This window comes from Budorcas taxicolor, chromosome 7, assembly GCF_023091745.1.
Source record: "Budorcas taxicolor isolate Tak-1 chromosome 7, Takin1.1, whole genome shotgun sequence".
In the NCBI taxonomy this organism is placed as follows: Eukaryota; Metazoa; Chordata; class Mammalia; order Artiodactyla; family Bovidae; genus Budorcas; species Budorcas taxicolor.
In genome coordinates, this window is record NC_068916.1 from 9,840,903 (window position 1) to 9,863,584 (window position 22,682).

Here is a 22,682-nt window from a genome sequence, read left to right on the forward strand (position 1 = left end):
AGAAGACTCTTGAGAGTCCCCCCAGACTGCAAAGAGATCAAACCAGTCCATCCTAAAGGAAATCAGTCCTGAATATTCATTGAAAGGACTGATGCTGAAGCTGAAACTCCAATACTTTGGCCACCTGATGCAAAGAACTGACTCTTGAAAAGACCCTGGTGCTGGGAAAGATTGAAGGTGGGAGGAGAAGGGGACGCCAGAGGATGAGATGGTTGGATGGCATCACCGACTTAATGGACATGAGTTTGAATAAGGTCTGGGAGTTGGTAAAGGACAGGGAAGCCTGGCATGCTGCAGTCCATGGGGTCTCGGAGTCACAAAGGGTTGGACGCGACTGAGTGACTGAACTGAACTGAACTGGACATGGATTAATTAATAACTACCGTCTTCTATCAGTATCATCAATCTGGCATTTGGTTTCAAGATTCATGCAGTGACCACCAAATAAACTTTTTCTATGTTTTTTTGTATGTCAGGGCAACTTGCTATCTTGAAATAAAATTGTTGGGTTTTGCCTTTCAACAATCTTTAAGTTTTTGATGCCTTTGATATGTGCATTAGCTAATTCAGCTTTACCACCAAAAAGAAAAAAAGAATGTGCTGATTTCTTAAAGTAATCGGTCTCTGCTCTGGAACTGGGGGGTGGGGTAAATTTAAGGGTTATCAGTTTTGTGGAAGCAGGAATTCTGTGGAAACAACTACTAAAGAGTCACTCCACCTTCTTTGATTCATGTTTCGGTTGCTGTTCAGTTGCTAAGTTTGCTGTCTGACTTCCTGAGAACCCTATGGACTGCAGCACGCCAGGCTTCCCTGTCCTTCACTGTCTCCTGGAGCTTGCTCAAACTCATGTCCATCGAGTCAGTGATGCCATCCAACCATCTCATCCTCTGTCGCCCCCTTCTCCTCCTGCCCTCCATCTTTCCAGCGTCAGGGTCTTTTCCAGTGAGTTTGCTCTTTGCATTAGGTGGCCAAGTATTGGAACTTCAGCTTCAACATCAGTTCTTCCAGTGAATATTCAGGGTTGATTTCCTTTACAATTGACTGGTTTGATCTCCTTGCTGTCCAAGGGACTCTCAAAAGTCTTCTCCAACTCCACAATTAAAAAGCATCGATTCTTTGGCACTCAGCTTTCTTCACAGTCCAACTCTCACATCCATACATGACTACTGGAAAAACCGTAGCCTTGACTAGATGGACCTTTATTGGCAAAGTGATGTCTCTGCTTTTTAATACCCTGTCTAGGTTGGTCAGAGCTTTCCTTCCGAGTTTCGGTAGTTTCTGTTTTTTGTTTCTCAGTAGTATTTCACTATAAGGATATATCACAGATTGTTTAATCATTTACTTATTGAAGGACACCTGCATTGTGACTAGTTTCTGGCAGTTTTAATTATGGCTGTCGTAAACATTTCATGGATAGGTTTCTGTGTGGATGTATGTTTTCATTTCCTAGAAAAATACGTAGAAGTGGAATTATTAGCCCATATGGTAAAGATGTTTAACTTTATAAGAAACTTCCACGTTGTTTTCAAGAGAGGCTATATGCAAATTTTGCATTTACAACAATGTCTGAAACTTCCAGTTCCACATCCTCACTGGCACTTGGTATTGTCAAGTTTTGTTACTGTTGTTGTTTTACTTTTATCTTTTGCCATTTTATTAGATGCACAGATGTATCTAATTGAGGTTTTTATATGCATTTCCCTAATGGCTAATGATTTGACCATATTTTCATGTATTCATTTGCCATCTGTATTATCCACTTTGGTGAAATGTTTGTCCTCTGTGTTTTGTCCATTAAAAAAAAAAATTAATTTATTTTATTTTTGGCTGCATTGGGTCTTTCTTTGGCTGCATGTGGGCTTTCCCTAGCTGTAGTAAGCAAGGGCTATACACTAGTTGTGGTGGGAGGCTTCTTGCAATGGTGGTCCCTCTTGTGTGGAGCACAGGCTCAGGGCATGCAGGCTTAGTTGCCTCATGGCATGTGGGATTTTCCTGGATCAGAGATCAAACCAGTGTTCTCTGCATTACAACGTGGATTCTTAACCACTGGACCACTAGGGAAGTCCCTGTTTTGTCCATTTTTAAGCTGGAATCAAGATTGCTGGGAGAAATATCAATAACCCCAGTCCATTCTAAAGGAGATCAGTCCTGGGTGTTCATTGGAAGGACTGATGTTGACGTTGAAACTCTGGTATTTTGGCCACCTGATGCGAAGAGCTGACTCATTTGACAAGACCCTGATGCTGGGAAAGACTGAGGGCAGGAGAAGGGGACGGCAGAGGATGAGATGGTTGGATGGCATCACCGACTCTATGGACATGGGTTTGGGTGGACTCTGGGAGTTGGTGATGGACAGGGAGGCCTGGCGTGCTGCGGTTCATGGGGTCGCAAAGAGTTGGACACGACTGAGCGACTGAACTGAACTGAACTGAAGAGTTGTTTTGTTTCCTTATTGCTGATTTTTGGAAGTTCTCTGTATGTTCTAGATAACAATCTTTTGTCAGATATTTGCAAATATCTTTATTTCAAATGTCTTAACTTTTCACTCTTCTAATTGTATCTTTCACAACACAGAAATTTCTAGTTTTAATAAAGCCCAGTCAAAATGTTTTTTCTTTTCTGGGTTGTGCTTTTTTTCTTTTATGTTTTACTAGGAATTCCTTGCCTTATTGTATGAGACCTGACCTCAACACAATATCGAATAGATGTGGTGAGAGGAGGCATCCTGGTCTTGTTTTACATTTTAGAGGGAAAACATTAAATCTTTCACCATTAAGTAAAGTGTTAGCTGTAGGTTTTGGGTAGAAGTATATCAAGTTGTGGAAGTCTGTTATCACTAGTGTGCTAACGCCGATGGATTTTGTCAAGCGCTTTTTCTGAGTCAATATATAATTTTTTCTTTAGTTTGATAATATGGTAGATTATATTGATTGATTTTTAAAATCAAGGTATAATTCAAATGCTATAAAATTCACAAATTTAAAGTGTACCATTCAGGGGATTGTAGTATATTCACAAGATTATACCATCAGTACCACTATCTATTTTTAGTTTTCTCATTGCTTTTTTTAGGGGTTTCCCTGGTGGCTCAAATTGTAAAGAATCTGCCTGAAATGCTGGTGATCTGGGTTTGATCCCTGGGTCAGGAAGATCCCCTGGAGGAGGGCATGGCAACCCACTCTAGTATTCTTGCCTGGAGAATTCCATGGACAGAGGAGCCTGGTGAGCTACAGTCCATGGGGTCGTGAAGTGTCAGACATGACTGAGGGACTAACACTTTCACTTACGTTGCTTTATGGAGGAGGGAATTTTTGAAGGCATCGTTCTGACATTGATTTTTAATTGTTGGATTTATGAGTTTGGAATTCAGAGGTCATGGTTGTATTTCTTTTCCATGGGGATGGTCTTGATCCCTGTCTCCTGTACAATGTCACGAACCTCCATCCATACTTCATCAGGCACTCTGTCTATCAGATCTAGGCCCTTAAATCTGTTTCTCACTTCCACTGTATAATCATAAGGGATTTGATTTAGATCATACCTGAATGGTCTAGTGGTTTTCCCTACTTTCTTCAACTTGTCTGAATTTGGCAATAAGGAGTTCATGATCTGAGCCACAGTCAGCTCCTGGTCTTGTTTTTGCTGACTGTATAGAGCTTCTCCATCTTTGGCTGCAAAGAACATAATCAATGTGATTTCAGTGTTGACCATCTGGTGATGTCCATGTGTAGAGTCTTCTCTTGTGTTGTTGGAAGAGGGTGTTTGCTATGACCAGTGCATTTTCTTGGCAAAACTCTGTTAGCCTTTGCCCTGCTTCATTCCGTACTCCAAGGCCAAATTTTCCTGTTACTCCAGGTGTTTCTTGACTTCCTACTTTTGCATTCCAGTCCCCTATAATGAAAAGGACATCTTTTTTGGGTATTTAGTTCTAAAAGGTCTTGTAGGTCTTCATAGAACCGTTCAACTTCAGCTTCTTCAGTGTTACTGGTTGGGGCATAGACTTGGATTACTTGAATGGTTTGCCTTGGAAATGAACAGAGATCATTCTGTCATTTTTGAGATTGCATCCAAGTACTGCATTTCGGACAAGAAATGCAAAAAAGCAAAATGGCTGTTTGGGGAGGCCTTACAAATAGCTGTGAAAAGAAGAGAGGCGAAAAGCAAAGGAGAAAAGGAAAGATATAAGCATCTGAATGCAGAGTTCCAAAGAATAGCAAGAAGAGATAAGAAAGCCTTCTTCAGCGATCAATGCAAAGAAATAGAGGAAAACAACAGAATGGGAAAGACTAGAGATCTCTTCAAGAAAATTAGAGATACCAAGGGAACATTTCATGCAAAGATGGGCTCGATAAAGGACAGAAATGGTCTGGACCTAACAGAAGCAGAAGATATTAAGAAGAGGTGGCAAGATTACACGGAAGAACTGTACAAAAAAGATCTTCACGACCCAGATAATCATGATGATGTGATCACTAATCTAGAGCCAGACATCTTGGAATGTGAAGTCAAGTGGGCCTTAGAAAGCATCACTATGAACAAAGCTAGTGGAGGTGATGGAATTCCAGTTGAGCTATTTCAAATCCTGAAAGTGCTGTGAAAGTGCTGCACTCAATATGCCAGCAAATTTGGAAAACTCAGCAGTGACCACAGGACTGGAAAAGGTCAGTTTTCATTCCAATCCCGAAGAAAGGCAATGCCAAAGAATGCTCAAACTACCACACAATTGCACTCACCTCACATGCTAGTAAAGTAATGCTCAAAATTCTCCAAGCCAGGCTTCAGCAATACGTGAACTGTGAACTTCCTGATGTTCAAGCTGGTTTTAGAAAAGGCAGAGGCACCAGACATCAAATTGCCAACATCCGCTGGATCATGGAAAAAGCAAGAGAGTTCCAGAAAACCATCTATTTCTGCATTATTGACTATGCCAAAGCCTTTGACTGTGTGGATCACAATAAACTGTGGAAAATTCTGCAAGAGATGGGAATAGCAGACCACCTAACCTGCCTCTTGAGAAATCTGTATGCAGGTCAGGAAGCAACAGTTAGAACTGGACATGGATCAACAGACTGGTTCCAAGTAGGAAAAGGAGTACATCAAGGCTGTATATTGTCACCCTGCTTATTTAACTTCTGTGCAGAGTACATCATGAGAAACGCTTGGCTGGAAGAATCACAAGCTGGAATCAAGATTGCCGGGAGAAATATTCAATAACCTCAGATATGCAGATGATACCACCCTTATGGCAGAAAATGAAGAGGAGCTAAAAAGCCTCTTGATGGAAGTGAAAGAGGAGAGCGAAAAAGTTGGCTTAAAGCTCAACATTCAGAAAACGAAGATCATGGCATCCGGTCCCATCACTTCATGGGAAATAGATGGGGAAACAGTACAAACAGTGTCAGACTTTATTTTGGGGGCTCCAAAATCACTGCAGATGGTGACTGCAGCCATGAAATTAAAAGACGCTTACTCCTAGGAAAAAAGTTATGACCAACCTAGATAGTATATTCAAAAGCAGAGACATTACTTTGCCGACTAAGGTCTGTCTAGTCAAGGCTATGGTTTTTCCAGTAGTCAGGTATGGATGTGAGAGTTGGACTGTGAAGAAGGCTGAGTGCCTAAGAATTGATGCTTTTGACCTGTGGTGTTGGAGAAGACTCTTGAGGGTCCCTTGGACTGCAAGGAGATCCAACCAGTCCATTCTGAAGGAGATCAACCCTGGGATTTCTTTGGAAGGAATGATGCTAAAGCTGAAGCTCTAGTATTGGCCACCTCATGTGAAGAGTTGACTCATTGGAAAAGACTCTGATCCTGGGAGGGATTGAGGGCAGGAGGAGAAGGGAATGACCCAGGATGAGATGGCTGGATGGCATCACGGACTCGATGGATGTGAGTCTGAGTGAACTCTGGGAAATGGTGATGGACAGGGAGGCCTGGCGTGTTGTGATTCATGGTGTCTCAGAGTCGGACACGACTGAGTGACTGAACTGAACTGCACTAATCACCTAGGGAACAAGAGGAGAGTCAAGACTAGGGCCCTGGACTCCAGTTCTAGTATTAAAATTGGAGAGGAGAAGAAAGAGACTGAGGAGTGGTCAGAGATGAAGGGGAAAATGCAGGTGTAACTGATGCTGGCAGCCTTCTGTCTGCATCTCCTTGATGTGACCACTTCAGTCTCAATTCCAACAGCCAGTGCTACTTGCCTGTGGGCTTTCTCTGGCCACAGACGCTTACTTTATTCACATGTGCAGCACTGGGGAATTAATGCCCCCAGGCTCAGCCCTGAGCAATGACTGACTGAAGAGGGTGTGTGCCTACCTCAGACCCCTCTCCTTTCTGAGGTGAGCACTCTCTATTGCCCTCAGTGGTTTCCAGTGGGAATGAACCCAAGCTGACACAGACACAACTTAATTGATAACACATGCGTTTTGAGCTTCCTTTTCCTTCCTTTCTCCACTCTCCTACTTGTGTTTTCTGAGAGGACCTCCAAAATAAGCTTAGCTACACTCAAATCCTTGTCTCAGCATTGGCTTCTGGGGGAACTTCAACTATGACAGGGGTTGTAGTTGTACAGTGGGTGGGTGTGAAAAATCATGAGACTGTACTCATGTACAGTTGAGAAATTTAACTCGTGAGGTTAAATTGCTCAGCTCGGGCTCCCATGTTCATTGCAGCAGTGTTCATAATAGCCAGGTCGTGGAAACAGCCTAAGTGTCTGGCACTGGATGAAAATAGACAAAGAAGAAACACGTATAATGTTATATATATGTATCTATATTGTATATAATATGGTATATATGCATATTGAAATATTACTCAGTTATGAGAAAGAAGGAAACCTTGCCATTTTTAATAACAGAAATGGACCTTGAGGTCATTTATGCTGAGTGAAATAAATCAGACAGCAAAGGACGAATGCTGCATGATCTCACTTACGCGGGGCATCTAAGAAAGCTGAACTCATAAACAGAGTAGAGTGGTGGTTACCAGGAACTGATGGAGGGGAAAATAATGTGAGAGATATTGGCCAAAGGTTTTCCAGGTGGCTCAGCAGTATAGGGACTTCCCTGGTGGCTCAGAGGTAAAGCGTCTGCCTACAATTCGGGAGACCCCGGGTTCAATCCCTGGGTTGGGAAGATCTCTTGGAGAAGGAAATGGCAACCCACTTCAGTAGTCTTGCCTGGGAAATCCCATAAATAGAGGAGCCTGGTAGACTACAGTCCATGGGGTCGCAAAGAGTCGGACACAATTGAGCGACTTCACTACTTCACAGCAGTACAGAATCCGCCTGCCAATGTAGCAGATGCGGGTTTGATTACTGGGTCGGGAAGATCCCCTGGAGAAGGAAATAGAAACCCACTTCAGTATTCTTGCCTGGGAAATCCCATGGACAGAGGGATCCTGGATGGCTACAGTCCATGGGGTCTCAGAAGTGTTGGGCACGACTTAGTGACTAAAACAACAAAACATTTATACAGCAACATCACTGATTCCTAAAATGTCGATGTTCACTCTTGCCATCTCGTTTGATCACTTCCAATTTACCTTGATTCATGGACCTACTATTCCAGGTTCCTATGCAATTCCAGGTTCAATTACAGCTTTGAACTTATTTTCACCACCAGACACATTCATAACTGGGCGTTGTTTCCACTTTGGCTCAGCCTCTTCATTCCTTCAGGAGCTCTCTCCGCTTTTCTCCTTTACTTTGGTGACAACAGTCTGTATCGTCACAGCTATAGTTTTTCCAGTAGTCATGTACAGATGTGAGAGCTGGACAATAAAAAATGCAGAGAGCCTAAGAATTGATACCTTCAAACTGTGGTACTGGAGAAGACTCTTGAGAGTCTTCTATTTGATCAAGGAGATCAAACCAGTCAATCTTAAAGGAAATCAACCCTGAATATTCATTGGAAGGACTGATGCTGAAGCTGAAGCTCCAGTATTTTGGCTTCCTGATGTGAAGAACTGACTCATTGGAAAGGATCCTGATGCTGGGAAAGATTGGAGACAGGAGGAGAAGGGGACGCTGAGGAGGAGACGATTGGATGGCATCACTGACTCGATGGACATGAGTTTGAGCAAACTCTGGGAGCTGGTGACGGACAGAGAACCCTGGTGTGCTGTAGCCCGTGGGGTCGCAAAGAGTCAGACGCAACTGAGCAACTGGGTAACATCAAAATGACGCACTTCTTCCCTCCCCCTTCAAGAGCGGGGTGCAGAGGGCCCACCTTCCTCGGGGCAGCAGCCTTGTCCAGCGCCTGCTGGGCCCTGAGGGTCACTGGGGAGAAAGGATGGAGTGAGGTGTGCATTTGGGACCACCATCCAAACAAAGAGATTGTCATTAGTCCTTTCCCACTTGTTTTTGCCATCAGATCCTGTGGGCTGGGGAAGCAGACCCTGGGGTCTCCAGTTTCCCGGAGGGAAAAACCCTGTGGGGTGTTTCCAGCCTGAGCCCTGGGGGGCTCGTTAGTGTCTGAGGGCCCCCTGGGACTGCAGCTCCAGGGACCCCCTGTATAACAGGACCCTGGCCCTCAGCCCCTCCTCTCTCAGGCAGTAAGCAGTGATGTTGGCAGGCACAGTGGGAGCCTCCCTCGGCCATGGTGAGTGTGGATTCAGGGCCCCCGGCTGGCTGGAGAGGCTACACCACAGCCCTGACTGGCACGCACGGGCATGTGAGCAGACAGCAGGAGGGTGGGGCTCACGCATGCATTAGGGGTGCAAAATACACACACATGTGCCCTGCAGGTGGCAGGCATGCACACGCACACACACGAATCCAGAAGCTTCGTGGGCACAAATGCACGCATACACATGAAGGGTCAGTTAGTGGTGAGGGCTCAATGGTGACGGGGTAGCAGTTCCAGAATCGAGGAGGCTTCCTGGTAGAAAAGGAGAGAGTCCAGGTCCCAGTCCTATGTGTTCCTCGGCTCTCACCCCCACCATGGGGCTGGCATGGGCATGCCCCTGAGCTCAGGACTTTGCTGTTGTTGTTGTTTGGTCACTAAGTCGTGTCTGGCTCTTCTTGACCCCACAGACTGTAGCCTTCCAGGCTCCTCTGTCCATGGGATTCTCCAGGCAAGAATACTGGAGTGGGTTGCCATTTCCTTCTCCACGAGATCTTCCCAACCCATGGATCGAACCCTCGTCTCCTGCATTGGCAGGTGGATTCTTTACCATCTGAGCCTCCTGGGGAGTCCTAAGCTCAGAACTTTCTGGGTCCCAACTCTCCCATGAAACAAGCAACTTGCCTGGAGATCTGTCCATGGGTGCAACTGTCACGGGTTCCAGTTATGCAAATAAGACAACGTCTAGCCCCGTAACCTGATGTCTTTTTGGCCAGGCACTCTCACCTGTCACAATTGGAAAACAGACTTTGGACATGTTGAGTCAAATTCAAAGTCACAGCTTCTCAGCTGCTGCAGGGTTAAATTGCAGCTATGTTCAGGGCTTCTGTCTTTTTTTTTTAATGTTTTTTATGTTTGGCTCTGCTAGGTCTTTGATGCGTTACACAGGCTCTCTCTCTTATTGGGGCAAGTGGGGGGCTACTCTTTGTTGTGGTGCTTGGGCTTCTCACTGCTGTGGAGCACAGGCTCTAACTGCACGGGCTTTGGTAGTTGCAACACTCAGACTCAGTAGTTGCGGCTCCTGGGCTTAGTTGATCCACAGCATATGGGATCTTCCAGGAACAGGGACTGAACCCGTGTTCCCTGCACTGGCAGGCAGATTCTTCTCCAGCATGCCACCAGGGAAATCCCAGGTCTTCCAGGAAGGAGTAAGAGTAGACCAGGGTGGCTTGTTTCAGCTTGGCGCAGATCCCAAATCCACCCTTGAAAGAAACTAGGAAATCAGTCAAGAAAATGCATGGGGTAGAGGCAACATCCCAGACAAAGGCCCTGGGGCTGCACTGTGCTTAGAACAGTAACTGCAAGGAGAAACGGAGTTAGAGGGAGTGACCGAGAGGGAGGAAGGAGGTGAGGGCAAGGAGGTAATTGAGCATGTCTTGTGAGTCACAGTGAGGACCCTGACCTTTATACCAAGTACTGTGGGAGCCATGGGGAATTTTGAGCAGGGGAGGGAGATGACCTGACTGAGGGGTTCCCAGGTGCCCTCTGGCCGCTGTGGGAGACCAGAATGTGGGGGACAAGGGTGACAGCCAGGAGATCCAGGACAATGTGGCTGAGCTGGACCCGATGACTGATGGTGAGTGTGGGCGATGGAGGTGGTGAGAGGTGGCCAGTCCTGGACAGATGTGCAGGTGGAGCCTGCAGAATTTCCTGGCAGGTTAGATGAGAGTGTGGGAGAAAGAGGAGGGTGGAGGAGCTGGCAAAGCTGTATCAGGAGGGCAGGGAGGGACCAGTCCAGCCAGGAGCAGAGGGAACTCTGATTATCTCAGGGAATGCTAGGGTGGACACAGGCTGAGCAGGGTGGGGTCACGCGGACAGCTGGCAGGCACCTCTCCATCCTCACTATGGAAGTGGCATCTGCCCAGTTCAGAGGGAAGCAAGAGCAGACTGGGGTCCTTGCCAAGGTGGGACAAGCCTCTCTGGCCCATCCCCAGCCCTCAAGGTGAGATCTGAAAACAAAGAGGGGCAATACATTCCAGAGCAACTGAGCACTGAAGAACGTCAACAAGTTCTTTTCTTTCATCTTCTTTTTAATAGTTTCTTTGCAATGTTGAGTTACTTCCTTGTGTACAGCAATGCGAACCAGCCATAGGTATACATATATCTCCCCTTTTTTTAGATTTCCTTCCCATTTAGGTCACCACAGAGCACTGAGTGGAGTTCTCTGTGCTATAGAGTAGGCTTTCATTTGTTACCTATTTTATACATGCGTGCCAGGTCACTTCAGTCGTGTTCGACTCTTTGTGACCCCATGGACTGTAGCCCGCCAGGCTCCTCTGTCCATGGGATTCTCCAGGCAAGAATACTGGAGTGGGTTGCCATGCCCTCCTCCAGGGGATCTTCCCCACCCAGGGATCAATCCTGCGTCTCTTAACGTCTCCTGCACTGGCAGGTGGGTTCTTTACCGCTAGTGCCAACTGGGAAGCCCATTTTATACATAGTAGTGTTTATATGTCTGGAGAAGGCAATGGCACCCCACTCCAGTACTCTTGCCTGGAAAATCCCGTGGACGGAGGAGCCTGGTAGGCTGCAGTCCATGGGGTCGCGAAGAGTCGGACACGACTGAGCGACTTCACTTTGACTTTTCACTTTCATGCATTGGAAAAGGAAATGGCAACCCACTCCTGTATTCTTGCCTGGAGAACCCCAGAGACGGGGGAGCCTTGTGGGCTGCCATCTATGGGGTCGCACAGAGTCGGACACGACTGAAGTGACTTAGCAGCAGCAGCAGCAGCAGCAGCAGCAGTGCTTATATGTCAGTGCCAGTCTCCCAATTCACCCATCTCTCCTTCCCCACCCAGTGTCCATAGACTTGTTCTCCTCATCTGTGTCTCCATTTCTGCTTTGCAGATAGGTTCACCTATACCGTTTTTCTAGATTCCACATATGCGTTAATATACAGTGTCTTTCTTTCTGACATTTCACTCTGTATGGCAGTCTGTAGGTCCACCCACATGTCTGCAGACGGCACAATTCCTTTCCTTTTTCATGACCAAGTGACATTCCATTGTATGTATGTACCACATCTTCCCTATCCATTCCTCTGTGGATGGACGTCCAGGCTGCCTCCGGGCAGCAGCAAAGACTGAGGTGCATGTATCTTTTGGGATTATGGTTTTCTCTGGGTATATGCCCAGAAGTGGGGTTTGCTGGGTCATAAGGGCCTCCCCGGTGGCTCAGTAAAGAATCTGCCTGCAATGCGGGAGACCTGGGTTGGATCCCCGGGTTAGGAAGATCTGGAGAGGCAACATGGCAACCCACTGCAGTATTCTTTTGTGGAGGATCCCCATGGACAGAGGAACCTGGTGGGCTACAGTCCGTGGGGTCGGAAAGAGTCGGATATGACTGAGCAACTATGAGCAACTAAGCACAGCACAGCACACGGGCTTCCAAGGCAGCTTAGACAGTAAAGAATCTGCCTGCAATGTAGGAGACCCAGGTTAGATCCCTGGGTTGGAAAGATCCCCTGGAGAAGAGAATAGATATCCACTCCCGTATTCTTGCCTGGAGAAATCTGTGGACAGAGAAGCCTGGTAGCCACAGTCCATGGGGTCACAAAGAGTTGGCCACGACCGAGCGAATAACACTTTCATCTTCACTTTCATGGTAGTTCTATCAACAAGTCCTTTTCTAACTATATTATGTAAAATTGCAGCCCGCTCAGACCTCCCAGTTACCCCCTAAGTTCTCTGCTTTCTCTTTTTCTGTAGCACTGACTTTCAATATAGAATCTCACTTATTTAGTTATCAAGTTTGTTGCTTATTTCCTGATTCACTTCCCTAGAGCCTTTTGCTCCTCCAAAGCTGGGATCTCTGTCTAGTTCCCTGCTATGTCCTCCATGGTGAGAGCAATGCCTGGCAGAGAACTGATGCTCCATGAATGTGTATAGCACGGAAGGTTAGCCTGCAAAACTCACAGCAGCCCTTAAAGCACAGCCTCCAGAGACAGACTCCTGGCTTCAAATCTTTACCATCACCGTGAGAATGTGAACAGTGATCCCCTCTATGCTCTGCTTCCCCAGCAGTGCAAAACCAAGAATAGTAATCCCAGCTATTCTTGCCAAGAGCCTGAGACCAAAGGATTCTTAACATTGTTCAGAGAATCTCAATATTATCTGTGATCTCAGAAGATCAATTTTCACTTTGACAGATGATGCTCAGAGGGAGAAAGCCAGCTACCCAGGCTCACATTGCTCCCAGTTAGTGAAGGTCCCAGCATTCAGATACAGTCTTGTCTGATTCCAGAGCTCAATCTTGTTGTCACAGCACATCACTGTCTTGAGCACAAGATTTCTGCTTTATGTAATGGGAATTTTGGTCAGATAGTGACCTCCCCATCACTGGAGGCATGCAAGTAGAGGCTGGCTAATTTAGCTAGAGGAGACTTCTACACTGGGTGTGTATTGAGGGATGTTTCCTTCCCAATCGCCCTCTTTAGAAGGCCCAGGAAAAGCTGACATTCCTGGAGAAAGCTTGTGTTAGTACCATGAAGGACCTCTTCCTATAGGACAATTATAGCTGGGAGTCCATCAACCTGGTCTTAACTTCTCCCTCTAAAAAGCATCACCTCACTCTGGAACATTTCTCTAATGCCTTTAGATGCCCACACATACTTCCTATGATCTTCCAAACAGGTCCACCTCATGGCTTGCCCAGGATAGAGAATCCACCTGCCAATGCAGGGGACACAAGAGACTCAGGTTTGACGCAACAGACAAGGGTTCGATCCCTGGGTTGGGAAGATCCCCTGGAGGAGGAAATGGCAACCACTCCAGTATTCTTGCCTGGAACATTTCATGGACAGAGGAGCTTGGTGGGCTACAGTCCACAGGGTCACAAAAAGTAGAACATGACTGAGGGACTGAGTATACAGGGTTTGCTAGGGAGCCAAGTCACCTACTTATCTGCAGTTTTTACTAGACATTTTCTCCTCAGATCGTATATTGAAAACATTCGTCACAAATGGTGTTAGCATATTTTGCGTTCCAAAGGGAACGTCTTTATCTCTACCGCTGTGTTAGTTGCTTAATCGTGTCCAACTCTTTGTGGCCCCATAGACTGTATCTCGCCAGGCTCCTCTGTCCATGGGATTCTTCAGGCAAGAGTACTGGAGTGGGTTGCCATTCCCTTCTCCAGGGGATCTTCCTGACCTAGGGATAGAACCCCGGGCTTCCTGCATTGCAGGCAGATTCCTTACCATCTGAGCTTTGTGTTTCAAAGGGAACCTCCTTATCTCTACCCTTAGCTCCTTTTTTTCTGAACCAGATTGATTAAACTTCTTTGAGAACAATAAAAAATACTTACCCAGGGGAAAAAGAATCCCTCTAAAAAATTTTATTTCTTCTATTTACAAAAATCCCCACTTGATGCAGAAAAATTGGGACATACGAAAAAGAATGGAAAACACATGCATTTGTAGTAAGTCAATTGGGATCCAACTATTTTGTTTCCCATTTCTCAGCAAACACATACATGAAGATTCTTCTCTAGTCATCAGTTATTCTCAAAGACGTGACTTTAATGATAGTCCATCTTCTCGTCTATTAAAAGTTTTAGCTTTTTTTCCCCCTTAATGATTTGTAAGGGCATTTTATCGAACACTTAGGTTGTTTTTTCTCTTAAAAAAAAAAACAAACCTTAAATAATGCTACTATGAACATCCTTGTACCTGGAAGTCAGAGAATTTCTTTTTTTAAAAAAATATTAATTTGTTTGGCTGTGCTGAGTCTTAGTTGCAGCACACGGGATCTTTGATCTCTGTTGTGAAATGTGGAATCCATAGTTGAGGCATGCGGGATCTAGTTGTCTGACCAGGAATAGAACCTGGGCTCCCTGCATTGGAAGCAAGGAGTTCTATCCACTGGACCACCAGGGAAGTCCCAGATAATGTTTTCTTTTATTTAAATTATATGTTTGTTTATTTATTTTTGGGCTCTGCTGGGTCTTCATTGCTGTGCACAGGCTTTTCTCTAGTTGTGGCAAGTGGGGGCTACTCTCTAGGTGCAGAGTGCAGCCTCTAGGACGCCTGGGCTCCAGTAGTTGTGGTAAAAGTGGGCTTAGTTGCTCTGTGACACGTGGGATCTTCCCGGACCAGGGATGGAACCCAAGTCCACTGTACTGGCAGGCGATTCTTAACCCCTGGACCACCAGGGAAATTCCCCAGGTAATTTATCTTCGAGAAAATATTTAGAAGGAGAATTATAGAACCAAAAGAAGATATCAGATATATAAACAAACTGTATTCTCCTGCAACCAGTAATGCAAGGAGGTAGAAGGCCTAGTTTTACTCACACTCATTAGCACCCACCTCTCATTTTCTTCTTCCATCTTTGCCAATTTGATAATTTTAAAAAAATGCTACTTGGGTCTTCTGCCCACTTTTGGAGTGGATTGTTCGTTTTTCTTGACGCTGAGCTGTGTGAGCTGTTTGTATCTTTTGGAAATAAAGCTCTTGTCAGTTTCATCATTTGCAAATATTTTCTCCCATTCTATACGTTGTCCTTTTGTTTATGATTTCCTTTGCTGTGCAAAAGAGGAACTGGAGAGTTTTTAGAGTCACAACCTTTTCTAGTTTGTTATTTGCCTATATATTTGTTTCAATTTAACAATGTTTGGTGATATTCAGAAGTTACACTTTTTTAGTGCTCATAATCCAATCGCTTTTTTCATCTGTGAAGTCTTCCAGGTAATTGAATTTCTATAAGTCTCACTATATAAGGGCCCTAATGTTCTTTCTGGTTTAGTTTAATTTGCAATAAAGGAGCCTTTTTCAGGCATGTGCTCTGGGTATCTCTGTCCAGTGTACCTTTCCTTAGATCTAGATTCCCCCTGATCCCCCATCCCTGCACCGCACAGCATGTGGGATTTTATTCCCCAGATCAAGGGATTGAACTGGAGCCCCTGAACTGGCAGAGACTAGACTGCCAGGGATGTCCCCTAGATCTACATTTCTTAGGTGGAGTCTGAGTTTCTTAAGTTGGAATTTCATTTTGCTTTAGTTTTTGAAGATTTCAAGTCAGGCTTTGCTTTTTTTTTTTCATAGTATAAATTCCTCAGAGGACCTCATTGGAATTTTCCTAAGTAGAATATTCTTTTAGTTTTATTTGTGCTGGATCAGGAGTTGGCAAACTATAGTGTGCAATGTGTCCTTGAGTGCTCAGTCATGTCTGACTCTGCAACCCTGTGGACTGTAGCCCACCAGGCTCCTCTGTCCCTGGAATTTTCCAGGGAAGAATACTGGAGCGGGTTGCCATTTCCTACTCCAGGGGATCTTCCTGACCCAGGGATCGAACCCCTATCTGCTGTGTCTCCTGCAGGTGGATTCTTTACCACTGAGCCACCTGGGACACCCAGCAAACTATAGTCAGAGGGCCAAATCTGGCCCCCTGCCTGTTTTTGTAAATAAAGTTTTATTGAAACATTCAAGGACACTCGTGTATACACTGCCCATGGCTGCCTTTACACTAGATGGGCAGAGCTGAGCAGTCATGACATAGATTGTACGACCCAAATGGCCTAAAATACTCACTCTCTGGTCCTTTACAGAAAACGTTTGCACCCCTGTGCTTGATCAACATGACTGCCTGCTTCCTGGTTTTCCTTTCTTCATGAAAAATGGGCAACCATTTCTCACTGTCTTTTGCACCTGTTAAGTTCTTCGATGGTCCTGACTAGTCTTTTCTTTATGAACAGAATGTCTTTGGACGCAATCAAGAACATTTCTGTTGCTTTTCTCTACTTATATATGTTTAGAACTAAAATTTAAAATGCATTTTTCACAAATTAAAATTCCAACAAACTTCTAAAACGTTTAAAGAATCATTCTCAATTTCTCTTGACCAATTGCGGCAGATGAGTAATTTCAGTGGCGCAGCTATTTTTCCTCTTCTAAGAGTCACTGAAATGGCAACCCACTCCAGTATTCTTGCCTGGAGAATTCCATGGACAGAGAAGCCTGGCGGGTGAAAGTCCGTGTCGCAGAGTCGGACACGACGGAGCAACTTTCACTTCACTTCACTTCGAAGGTCACTGGCTTGCAGATTACCCCAAATGCCACTAGATGGCGCATAAATCAGCCCTCATCTCTCCAGTACCCCCAGTCATGGCAGTCTCTTGAGTTGGTGTTTTGAAATCTGCTTCCCTCCAAACGAATTAACTCTTGACAAGCAGGGAAAGATTACATTAGGACCATTTTCCAAATGACTGTAAAATACTCAGAAACATTCCAATATAGATTATATGCATTTTCTGGGCTTGCAAGTTAATTGATTATAAAATAATAAAACTATCACCAATCCAGTATTTAAATTTTTTTCTATTTATTTATGGCAGTGCTGAGTTTTCATTGCTGCACTTGAGCTTTCCCCAGTTGTAGCGAGCAGGGGCTACTCTCCAGCAGTGCGTGGGCTTCCCTTGGGGGTGGCTTCTCTTGTTTCAGAGCACAGGCTCTAGGGCGTGCAGGCTTCAGTAGTTCTGGTGCACAGGTTTAGTTGCCCCATGGCATGTGGAATCCTTCCAGACTAGGGAGAAGGCAGTGGCACCCCACTCCAGTACTCTTGCCTGGAAAATCCCATGGACGGAGGAGCCCGGTAGGCTGCAGTCCATGGGGTCGTGAACAGTCGGACACGACTGAGCGGCTTCACTTTCACTTTTCACTTTCATGCATTGGAGAAGGAAATAGCAACCCACTCCAGTGTTCTTGCCTGGAGAATCCCAGGGACGGGGGAGCCTGGTGGGCTGCCGTCTATGGGATCGCACAGAGTCGGACACGACTGACGCGACTTAGCAGCAGCAGCAGCAGCAGCAGGGCACAGGCTTTGTTGCCTCATGGCATGTGGAATCCTTCCAGACTAGAGATCGAACCTGTGCTCCCTGCATTGGCAGGCAAATTCTTAACCACTGGACCACTAGCGAAATCCCAGGAGTTTTACTAATGCTTCATTATTTGAATTAAAATGGTTAAAAATTTTACAGGAATTCCCTGGTGATTTAGTGGTTAGGACTCTGTGCTTCCATTACAGGGGACATGGGTTTGATTCCTGGTCCAGGAACTAAGATCCTGAATGTTGTGAAGCACAGCAAAAAAAAAAAAAAAAAAAAAAAAAAAAATTCAATAATTTCAGAATTATTTTCCATTTAATTAACACAGAAGTATTTATCAGCACAAGGCCTGGACCCAAAACACTGTTAGGTGGCCCATGAAATTGTGTAAATTTCTAAGATCAGATGAAATAAATAAGCTCTTAGGGTGAGAATTATATTCATCTTTACATCAATACAGTCCTAAAAATGTAAAAATTTTGAATTTTTATAAAATTTAAATAAATTAAAAGGTTGGTTTTATTTCATTTGATAAATGAAATTTTATTTAAATAAAAATTAGAAATAACATTTACTTGACAATAAAAAACAATTTTTTTCTTTGGCTATGTCTCATGGCTTGCAGAATCTTAGTTCTTCAACTAGGGATTGAACCTGGGTCTCCTGCAATGGAATCAGGGAGTCCTAATCAGGAGTCCTAATCATTGGGCAGGCAGGCAATTCCTTCCCTTTTTAAAAATAATTTTCAGGAATTCCCTGGTAGTCCAATGGTTAGAACTTGGTGCTTTTACTATTGAGGGTCCTGGGTTCAATCCCTGGTTGAGGAACTAGGATCCCACAAGCCTTGAGGCTTGGCCAACCCCACCCCCCCAAACAAACAAAAAACCCCCAAGAGCAATTTTTATGGAGGAAGGCAAAAGTGCCTAGGGACTGTGGAAGACGTATAGCCTTGGGTATCAAATTTTCTAAAAGTATTACTTTGTTCATTTCGGATATCAATGGTACAGGATTTGCCTTTCTTGGGTATCCTTTTCACATGGATAGTAGAGGCTTCTGTAAATTCCTAGCCCACATCCTCTTGGCCGCAATTTCCTGTCTTACCTGTCAGACTGAATTCCCTGTACATGTGGCAGGTGTGGAAGTCCTGGGAGATTAATGTCTCCTGGTAGAAATTCTTGAGCAAGATGATTGGGGATTGGTGGATAAACAGCCCCCCTCACTACCCCTCAAGGACCTCCAGGTGGGATTGAATTGTAGTAATACTCCTGAAGAAAGTCACTGGCCACCCGGCTCTACAAGGATTGAGTCACAGACCACTGCAGTCACTGACCTTCAACACACCCTGAAAGGAGTTCAGGGTGGGGATCAGGAATAAAATTCTTCGTGTTCTGGGAAAACTGGCAGAACAGCCCTTCAGATAATTAGATTTTCAGGAGAGATTTTTATGAGCCCAATTTCTTGCATCACTGACTCAATGGACATGAACTTGAACAAACTCTGGGAGATAGTGAGGGATAGGGGAGCTTGGTGTGCTGCAGTCCATGGGGTCGCAAAGTCGTATACAATTTAGTAACTGAACATTTTCTTGCATCTTCCAAAGTTAGAAAAGCACTAAAATCCAAAAGATATCTGCTCCTTGTGACTAGCAGCAACCTTCTACTGAGGTGCATGCTTGATTGCACTTCCCCTTTCTCCAAAATCTGACTCCCCTGCACCCCCGCCCCGCCATCCCACTTCCAAGCAGTTGCTCAGAGCTCTCTGAGGGGCTGTCTCTCAAGCTTTGAAGTGTTAGTCACTCAGTCACACGTCTGACTCTTCGCGATTCCATGGACTATAGCCTGCCAGGCTCTTCTGTTCATGGAATTCTCCAGGCAAGAACACTGGAGTGGGTAGCCATTCCCTTTTGCAGGGGATCTTACCCACTCAGGGATCGAACCTGGGTCTCCCACATTGCAGGCGGATCTTTACTGTCTGAGCCACCAGGGCAGCCCTCTCTCAAGCTTCAGTGCTCAGTAAGTCCCCAACTTAAACTGAAACTGACAGCTCTCATGTTATGTGTTTTTATTTCAGTCAACATCTTGATAACACCTTTTATGATCTGTCTCCCTTCACCATTCCACCACTCCTGTCTTTGGAGATGATGTTCCAGATAAATTACTTGCTTTTGAATCCTTGCCTCGGGATCTGTTTCTAGGGGAATTCAGACTAACACCCTGAAGTTCTTACCCCCTCTCCCTGCCCCACATATTGTAATTTACCCCTTATAAGGATCTTGTGATTTTCTTAAAAAAATTTTTTTAATCAAAAAATAGTTTTTCGCCATGTGTGGCATGTGGGATCTAATTCTTTGATGAGGGATCAAATCCGTGCTTCAGCGTAAGCATGACGTCTTCATCACTGGACAGGCAGGGATGTCCCTCTTTTCTTTTGTTTTTTCAACTGAAATATGTTTGTGTAACTTTAAGGTATATCCTATATTGATATTGTAAATATAATTACCATTGTAGCCAGGCTTCCTAGGTGGTGCTAGTGGTAAAGAACCTGCCTGCCAGCGCAGGAGATGTAAGAGCTGTGGGTTTGACCTTGAGGTTGGGAAGATCCCTTGGAGATGCTAAACCTCTCCAGTATTCTTGCCTAAGGAATCCCATGGACTGAGTAGCCTGCAGGGCTGCAGTCCACAGGGTTGCAAAGTGTCGGACATTACTGAAGTGACTTGGCACGGACGCACCATTGTAGCCATAGCAGCCTCTCTTATCATGTCACATAATTATCATTTCTTTTTTATGGTGGGAATAATTAAGATCTGAGATTCCCTGCCAATGCAGGAGACCTGGGTTCAATCCACGGGTTGGGAAGTTTCCCTGGAAAAGGAAATGACAACCCACTGCAGTATTCTTGCCTGGGAAATCCCATGGACAGAGGAACCTGGAGGGCTACAGTCCAAAGGGTCACAAAAGAGTCAGACACAACTTCGCAACTAAACAACAATTAAGACCTAGTCTCTTAGCAACTTTAATGTTTATAATATAAAATGGTCTATATTCACTATGCCATGCATTAGATCTCTAGGGCTTATTTCCTGATAGTTGCAAGTTTGTATACTTAAACATCATCTCTCCAATTCCCCACCCACCTCCCAGCCCCTGGTAATAACCATTTTACTATTTATCCCTAACTCCCACCCATATATATATATATTTAAAGTTTGACTTTTATGTTCTACAAATAAGTGAGGTCATACAGTGTTTTTCTTTCTCTATCTGATATTTCACTTAGCATTATGTCCTCAAAGTCCATTCATATTGTCAAATGGCAATATTTCCTTCTTTCTCATCTCTGAATCATATTCCGATGTGTATAGGTACCAATCTTCCTTTTTCATTCATCTTTTAATGGGCACCCAAGTTATTTCCATACCTATGATTTTCTTGTCTATTGTAGAGCTGCTAGCTGTGTGATATTAGGAAAACCATGACCTCATTTCTTGTGTATTTATTTTTGCTATTTATTGACTTGACTGCACTGGATCTTAGTTGCAGCATGCGGGATCTTCGTTGCTGTGTGGGGGCTCTGTAGGTGCTGTCTGCCGGCTCTGTAGTTGTGTCACTGGGACTCCAGAGTTCTGGGGCTCAGATGTTGCCTTGTACCACCTCATGGGCTTAGCTGCTGCCCAGCATGTGGGATCTTATTTTCCCAACCAGCGATGACAACTGTGTCCCCTACATGACAAAGCAGATTCTTAACTACTGGACTACCAGGGAAGTCCCACAATGGCCTCATTTCTGTCCCTTTTTCCTTTTTTTTTTTTTTTTTTGTAAAACAGGGATGATTATCCTTTCTCGCTGGCACATGATGTTCAGCAGAGCATTACTGAGTTGTCCTATTCCATTTCCTCTGCCTTCTCCTCTCAGGTTCCTGAGAAGCAGCAGGAAAATGCCACCTGGCTGGTGACAGAGTTTTTGCTGGTGGGTTTCTCCAACCTTCCAGACCTGAGGACCACCCTTTTTGCACTGTTCTTCCTCACGTACCTGGTTACCCTCAGCGGTAACGTGACCATCATCACCGTCATCCATGCGGACCGGACCCTGCACACGCCCATGTACCGCTTCCTGGCGGCGCTGTCCCTCTCTGAGACCTGCTACACTCTGGTCACCATCCCCAACATGCTGGCTCGTCTGTGGATGGAGAACCAGGCCATCTCCGTTTCTGGCTGTCGGGCTCAGATGTTCTTCTTCCTGGGCCTCGGATGCAGTCACTGCTTCCTCCTCACTCTGATGGGTTACGACCGCTACGTGGCCATCTGCCACCCTCTGCGATATTCGCTGATCATGAGACCCACGGTTTGCCTCTGTCTGGGAGCCCTGGTTTTCTGCTCCGGCTTCTTGGTGGCCTCCATCGAGACGAGCCTGATCTTCTCCTCGAGCTTCTGCAGCAGCAACCGGGTGGAGCACTTCTTCTGTGACATCGCCCCCGTCCTGAAGCTCAGTTGTGCGGAAAGTGCCATCAAAGCGCTGGCCATCTTCTTCCTGAGTATCCTCGTGGTACTAATCTCCTTCCTCCTTATCCTCCTCTCCTACGCCTTCATCGTGGCCGCCCTCCTGAGGATCCCCTCGGCCGCTGGCCGGAGCAAAGCCTTCTCTACCTGCGCTGCCCACCTCACCGTGGTCATCGTGCATTTTGGCTGCGCCTCCATCATCTACCTGAGGCCCGAGTCCGGAGGGAACCCCGACCAGGACCGCCTGGTGGCTGTGTTCTACACGGTGGTGACACCGCTGCTGAACCCGGTGGTGTACACTTTGCGCAATAAGGAGGTGAGGGTGGCTCTGAGGAGGATCCTGGCCCGAAGCCACGTAATCTTAAAATGAACACTCCCTGGGACTTTTCTGGTGAGCCAGTGGCTAAGCCGCAGCACTCCCAATTCAGAGGGCCCGGGTGCCACCCCTGGTCAGCGAACTAGATCCCACATGTCAGCAACTAAGAGTTCATTTGGAGCTGTGGTGCTGGAGAAGACTCTTGAGAGTCCCTTGGAGAGCAGGAAGATCAAACCAGTCAATCCTAAAGGAAATCAACCCTGGATATTCATTGGAAGGACTGATACTGAAGCTTCAGTGTCAGTACTTTGACCACTTGATGCAAACAGATGACTCATTGGAAAAGACCCTGATACTAGGAAAGATTGAAGGCAGGAGGAGAAGGGGACAACAGAGGGTGAGGTGGTTGGATGGCATCACCAAC

The 22,682-nt window shown here is 45.5% G+C and overlaps 1 protein-coding gene across 1 annotated transcript; it reads left to right on the plus strand.

Moving 5' to 3' along the window:
- Nucleotides 1–8,600: 8,600 nt before the first annotated feature.
- LOC128050409 (olfactory receptor 10T2-like) lies at nucleotides 8,601–22,312 on the plus strand. Its single transcript, XM_052642659.1, has 4 exons — nucleotides 8,601–8,675; nucleotides 10,134–10,203; nucleotides 10,562–10,569; nucleotides 21,359–22,312. Exons 1-4 carry the CDS (start codon nucleotides 8,601–8,603, stop codon nucleotides 22,310–22,312), a joined length of 1,107 nt encoding a protein of 368 aa, XP_052498619.1.
- The last annotated feature ends 370 nt before the right edge of the window (nucleotides 22,313–22,682 follow it).

Excerpts from the sequence above, each read along its gene's own strand:
- LOC128050409 (XM_052642659.1), top strand. The coding sequence starts at position 8,601 with ATGGTGAGTGTGGATTCAGGGCCCCCGGCTGGCTGGAGAGGCTACACC. Across the intron at positions 8,676-10,133 it reads TGACTGGCACGCACGGGCAT|AATGTGGGGGACAAGGGTGA; the intron begins GTGAGCAGACAG and ends GTGGGAGACCAG.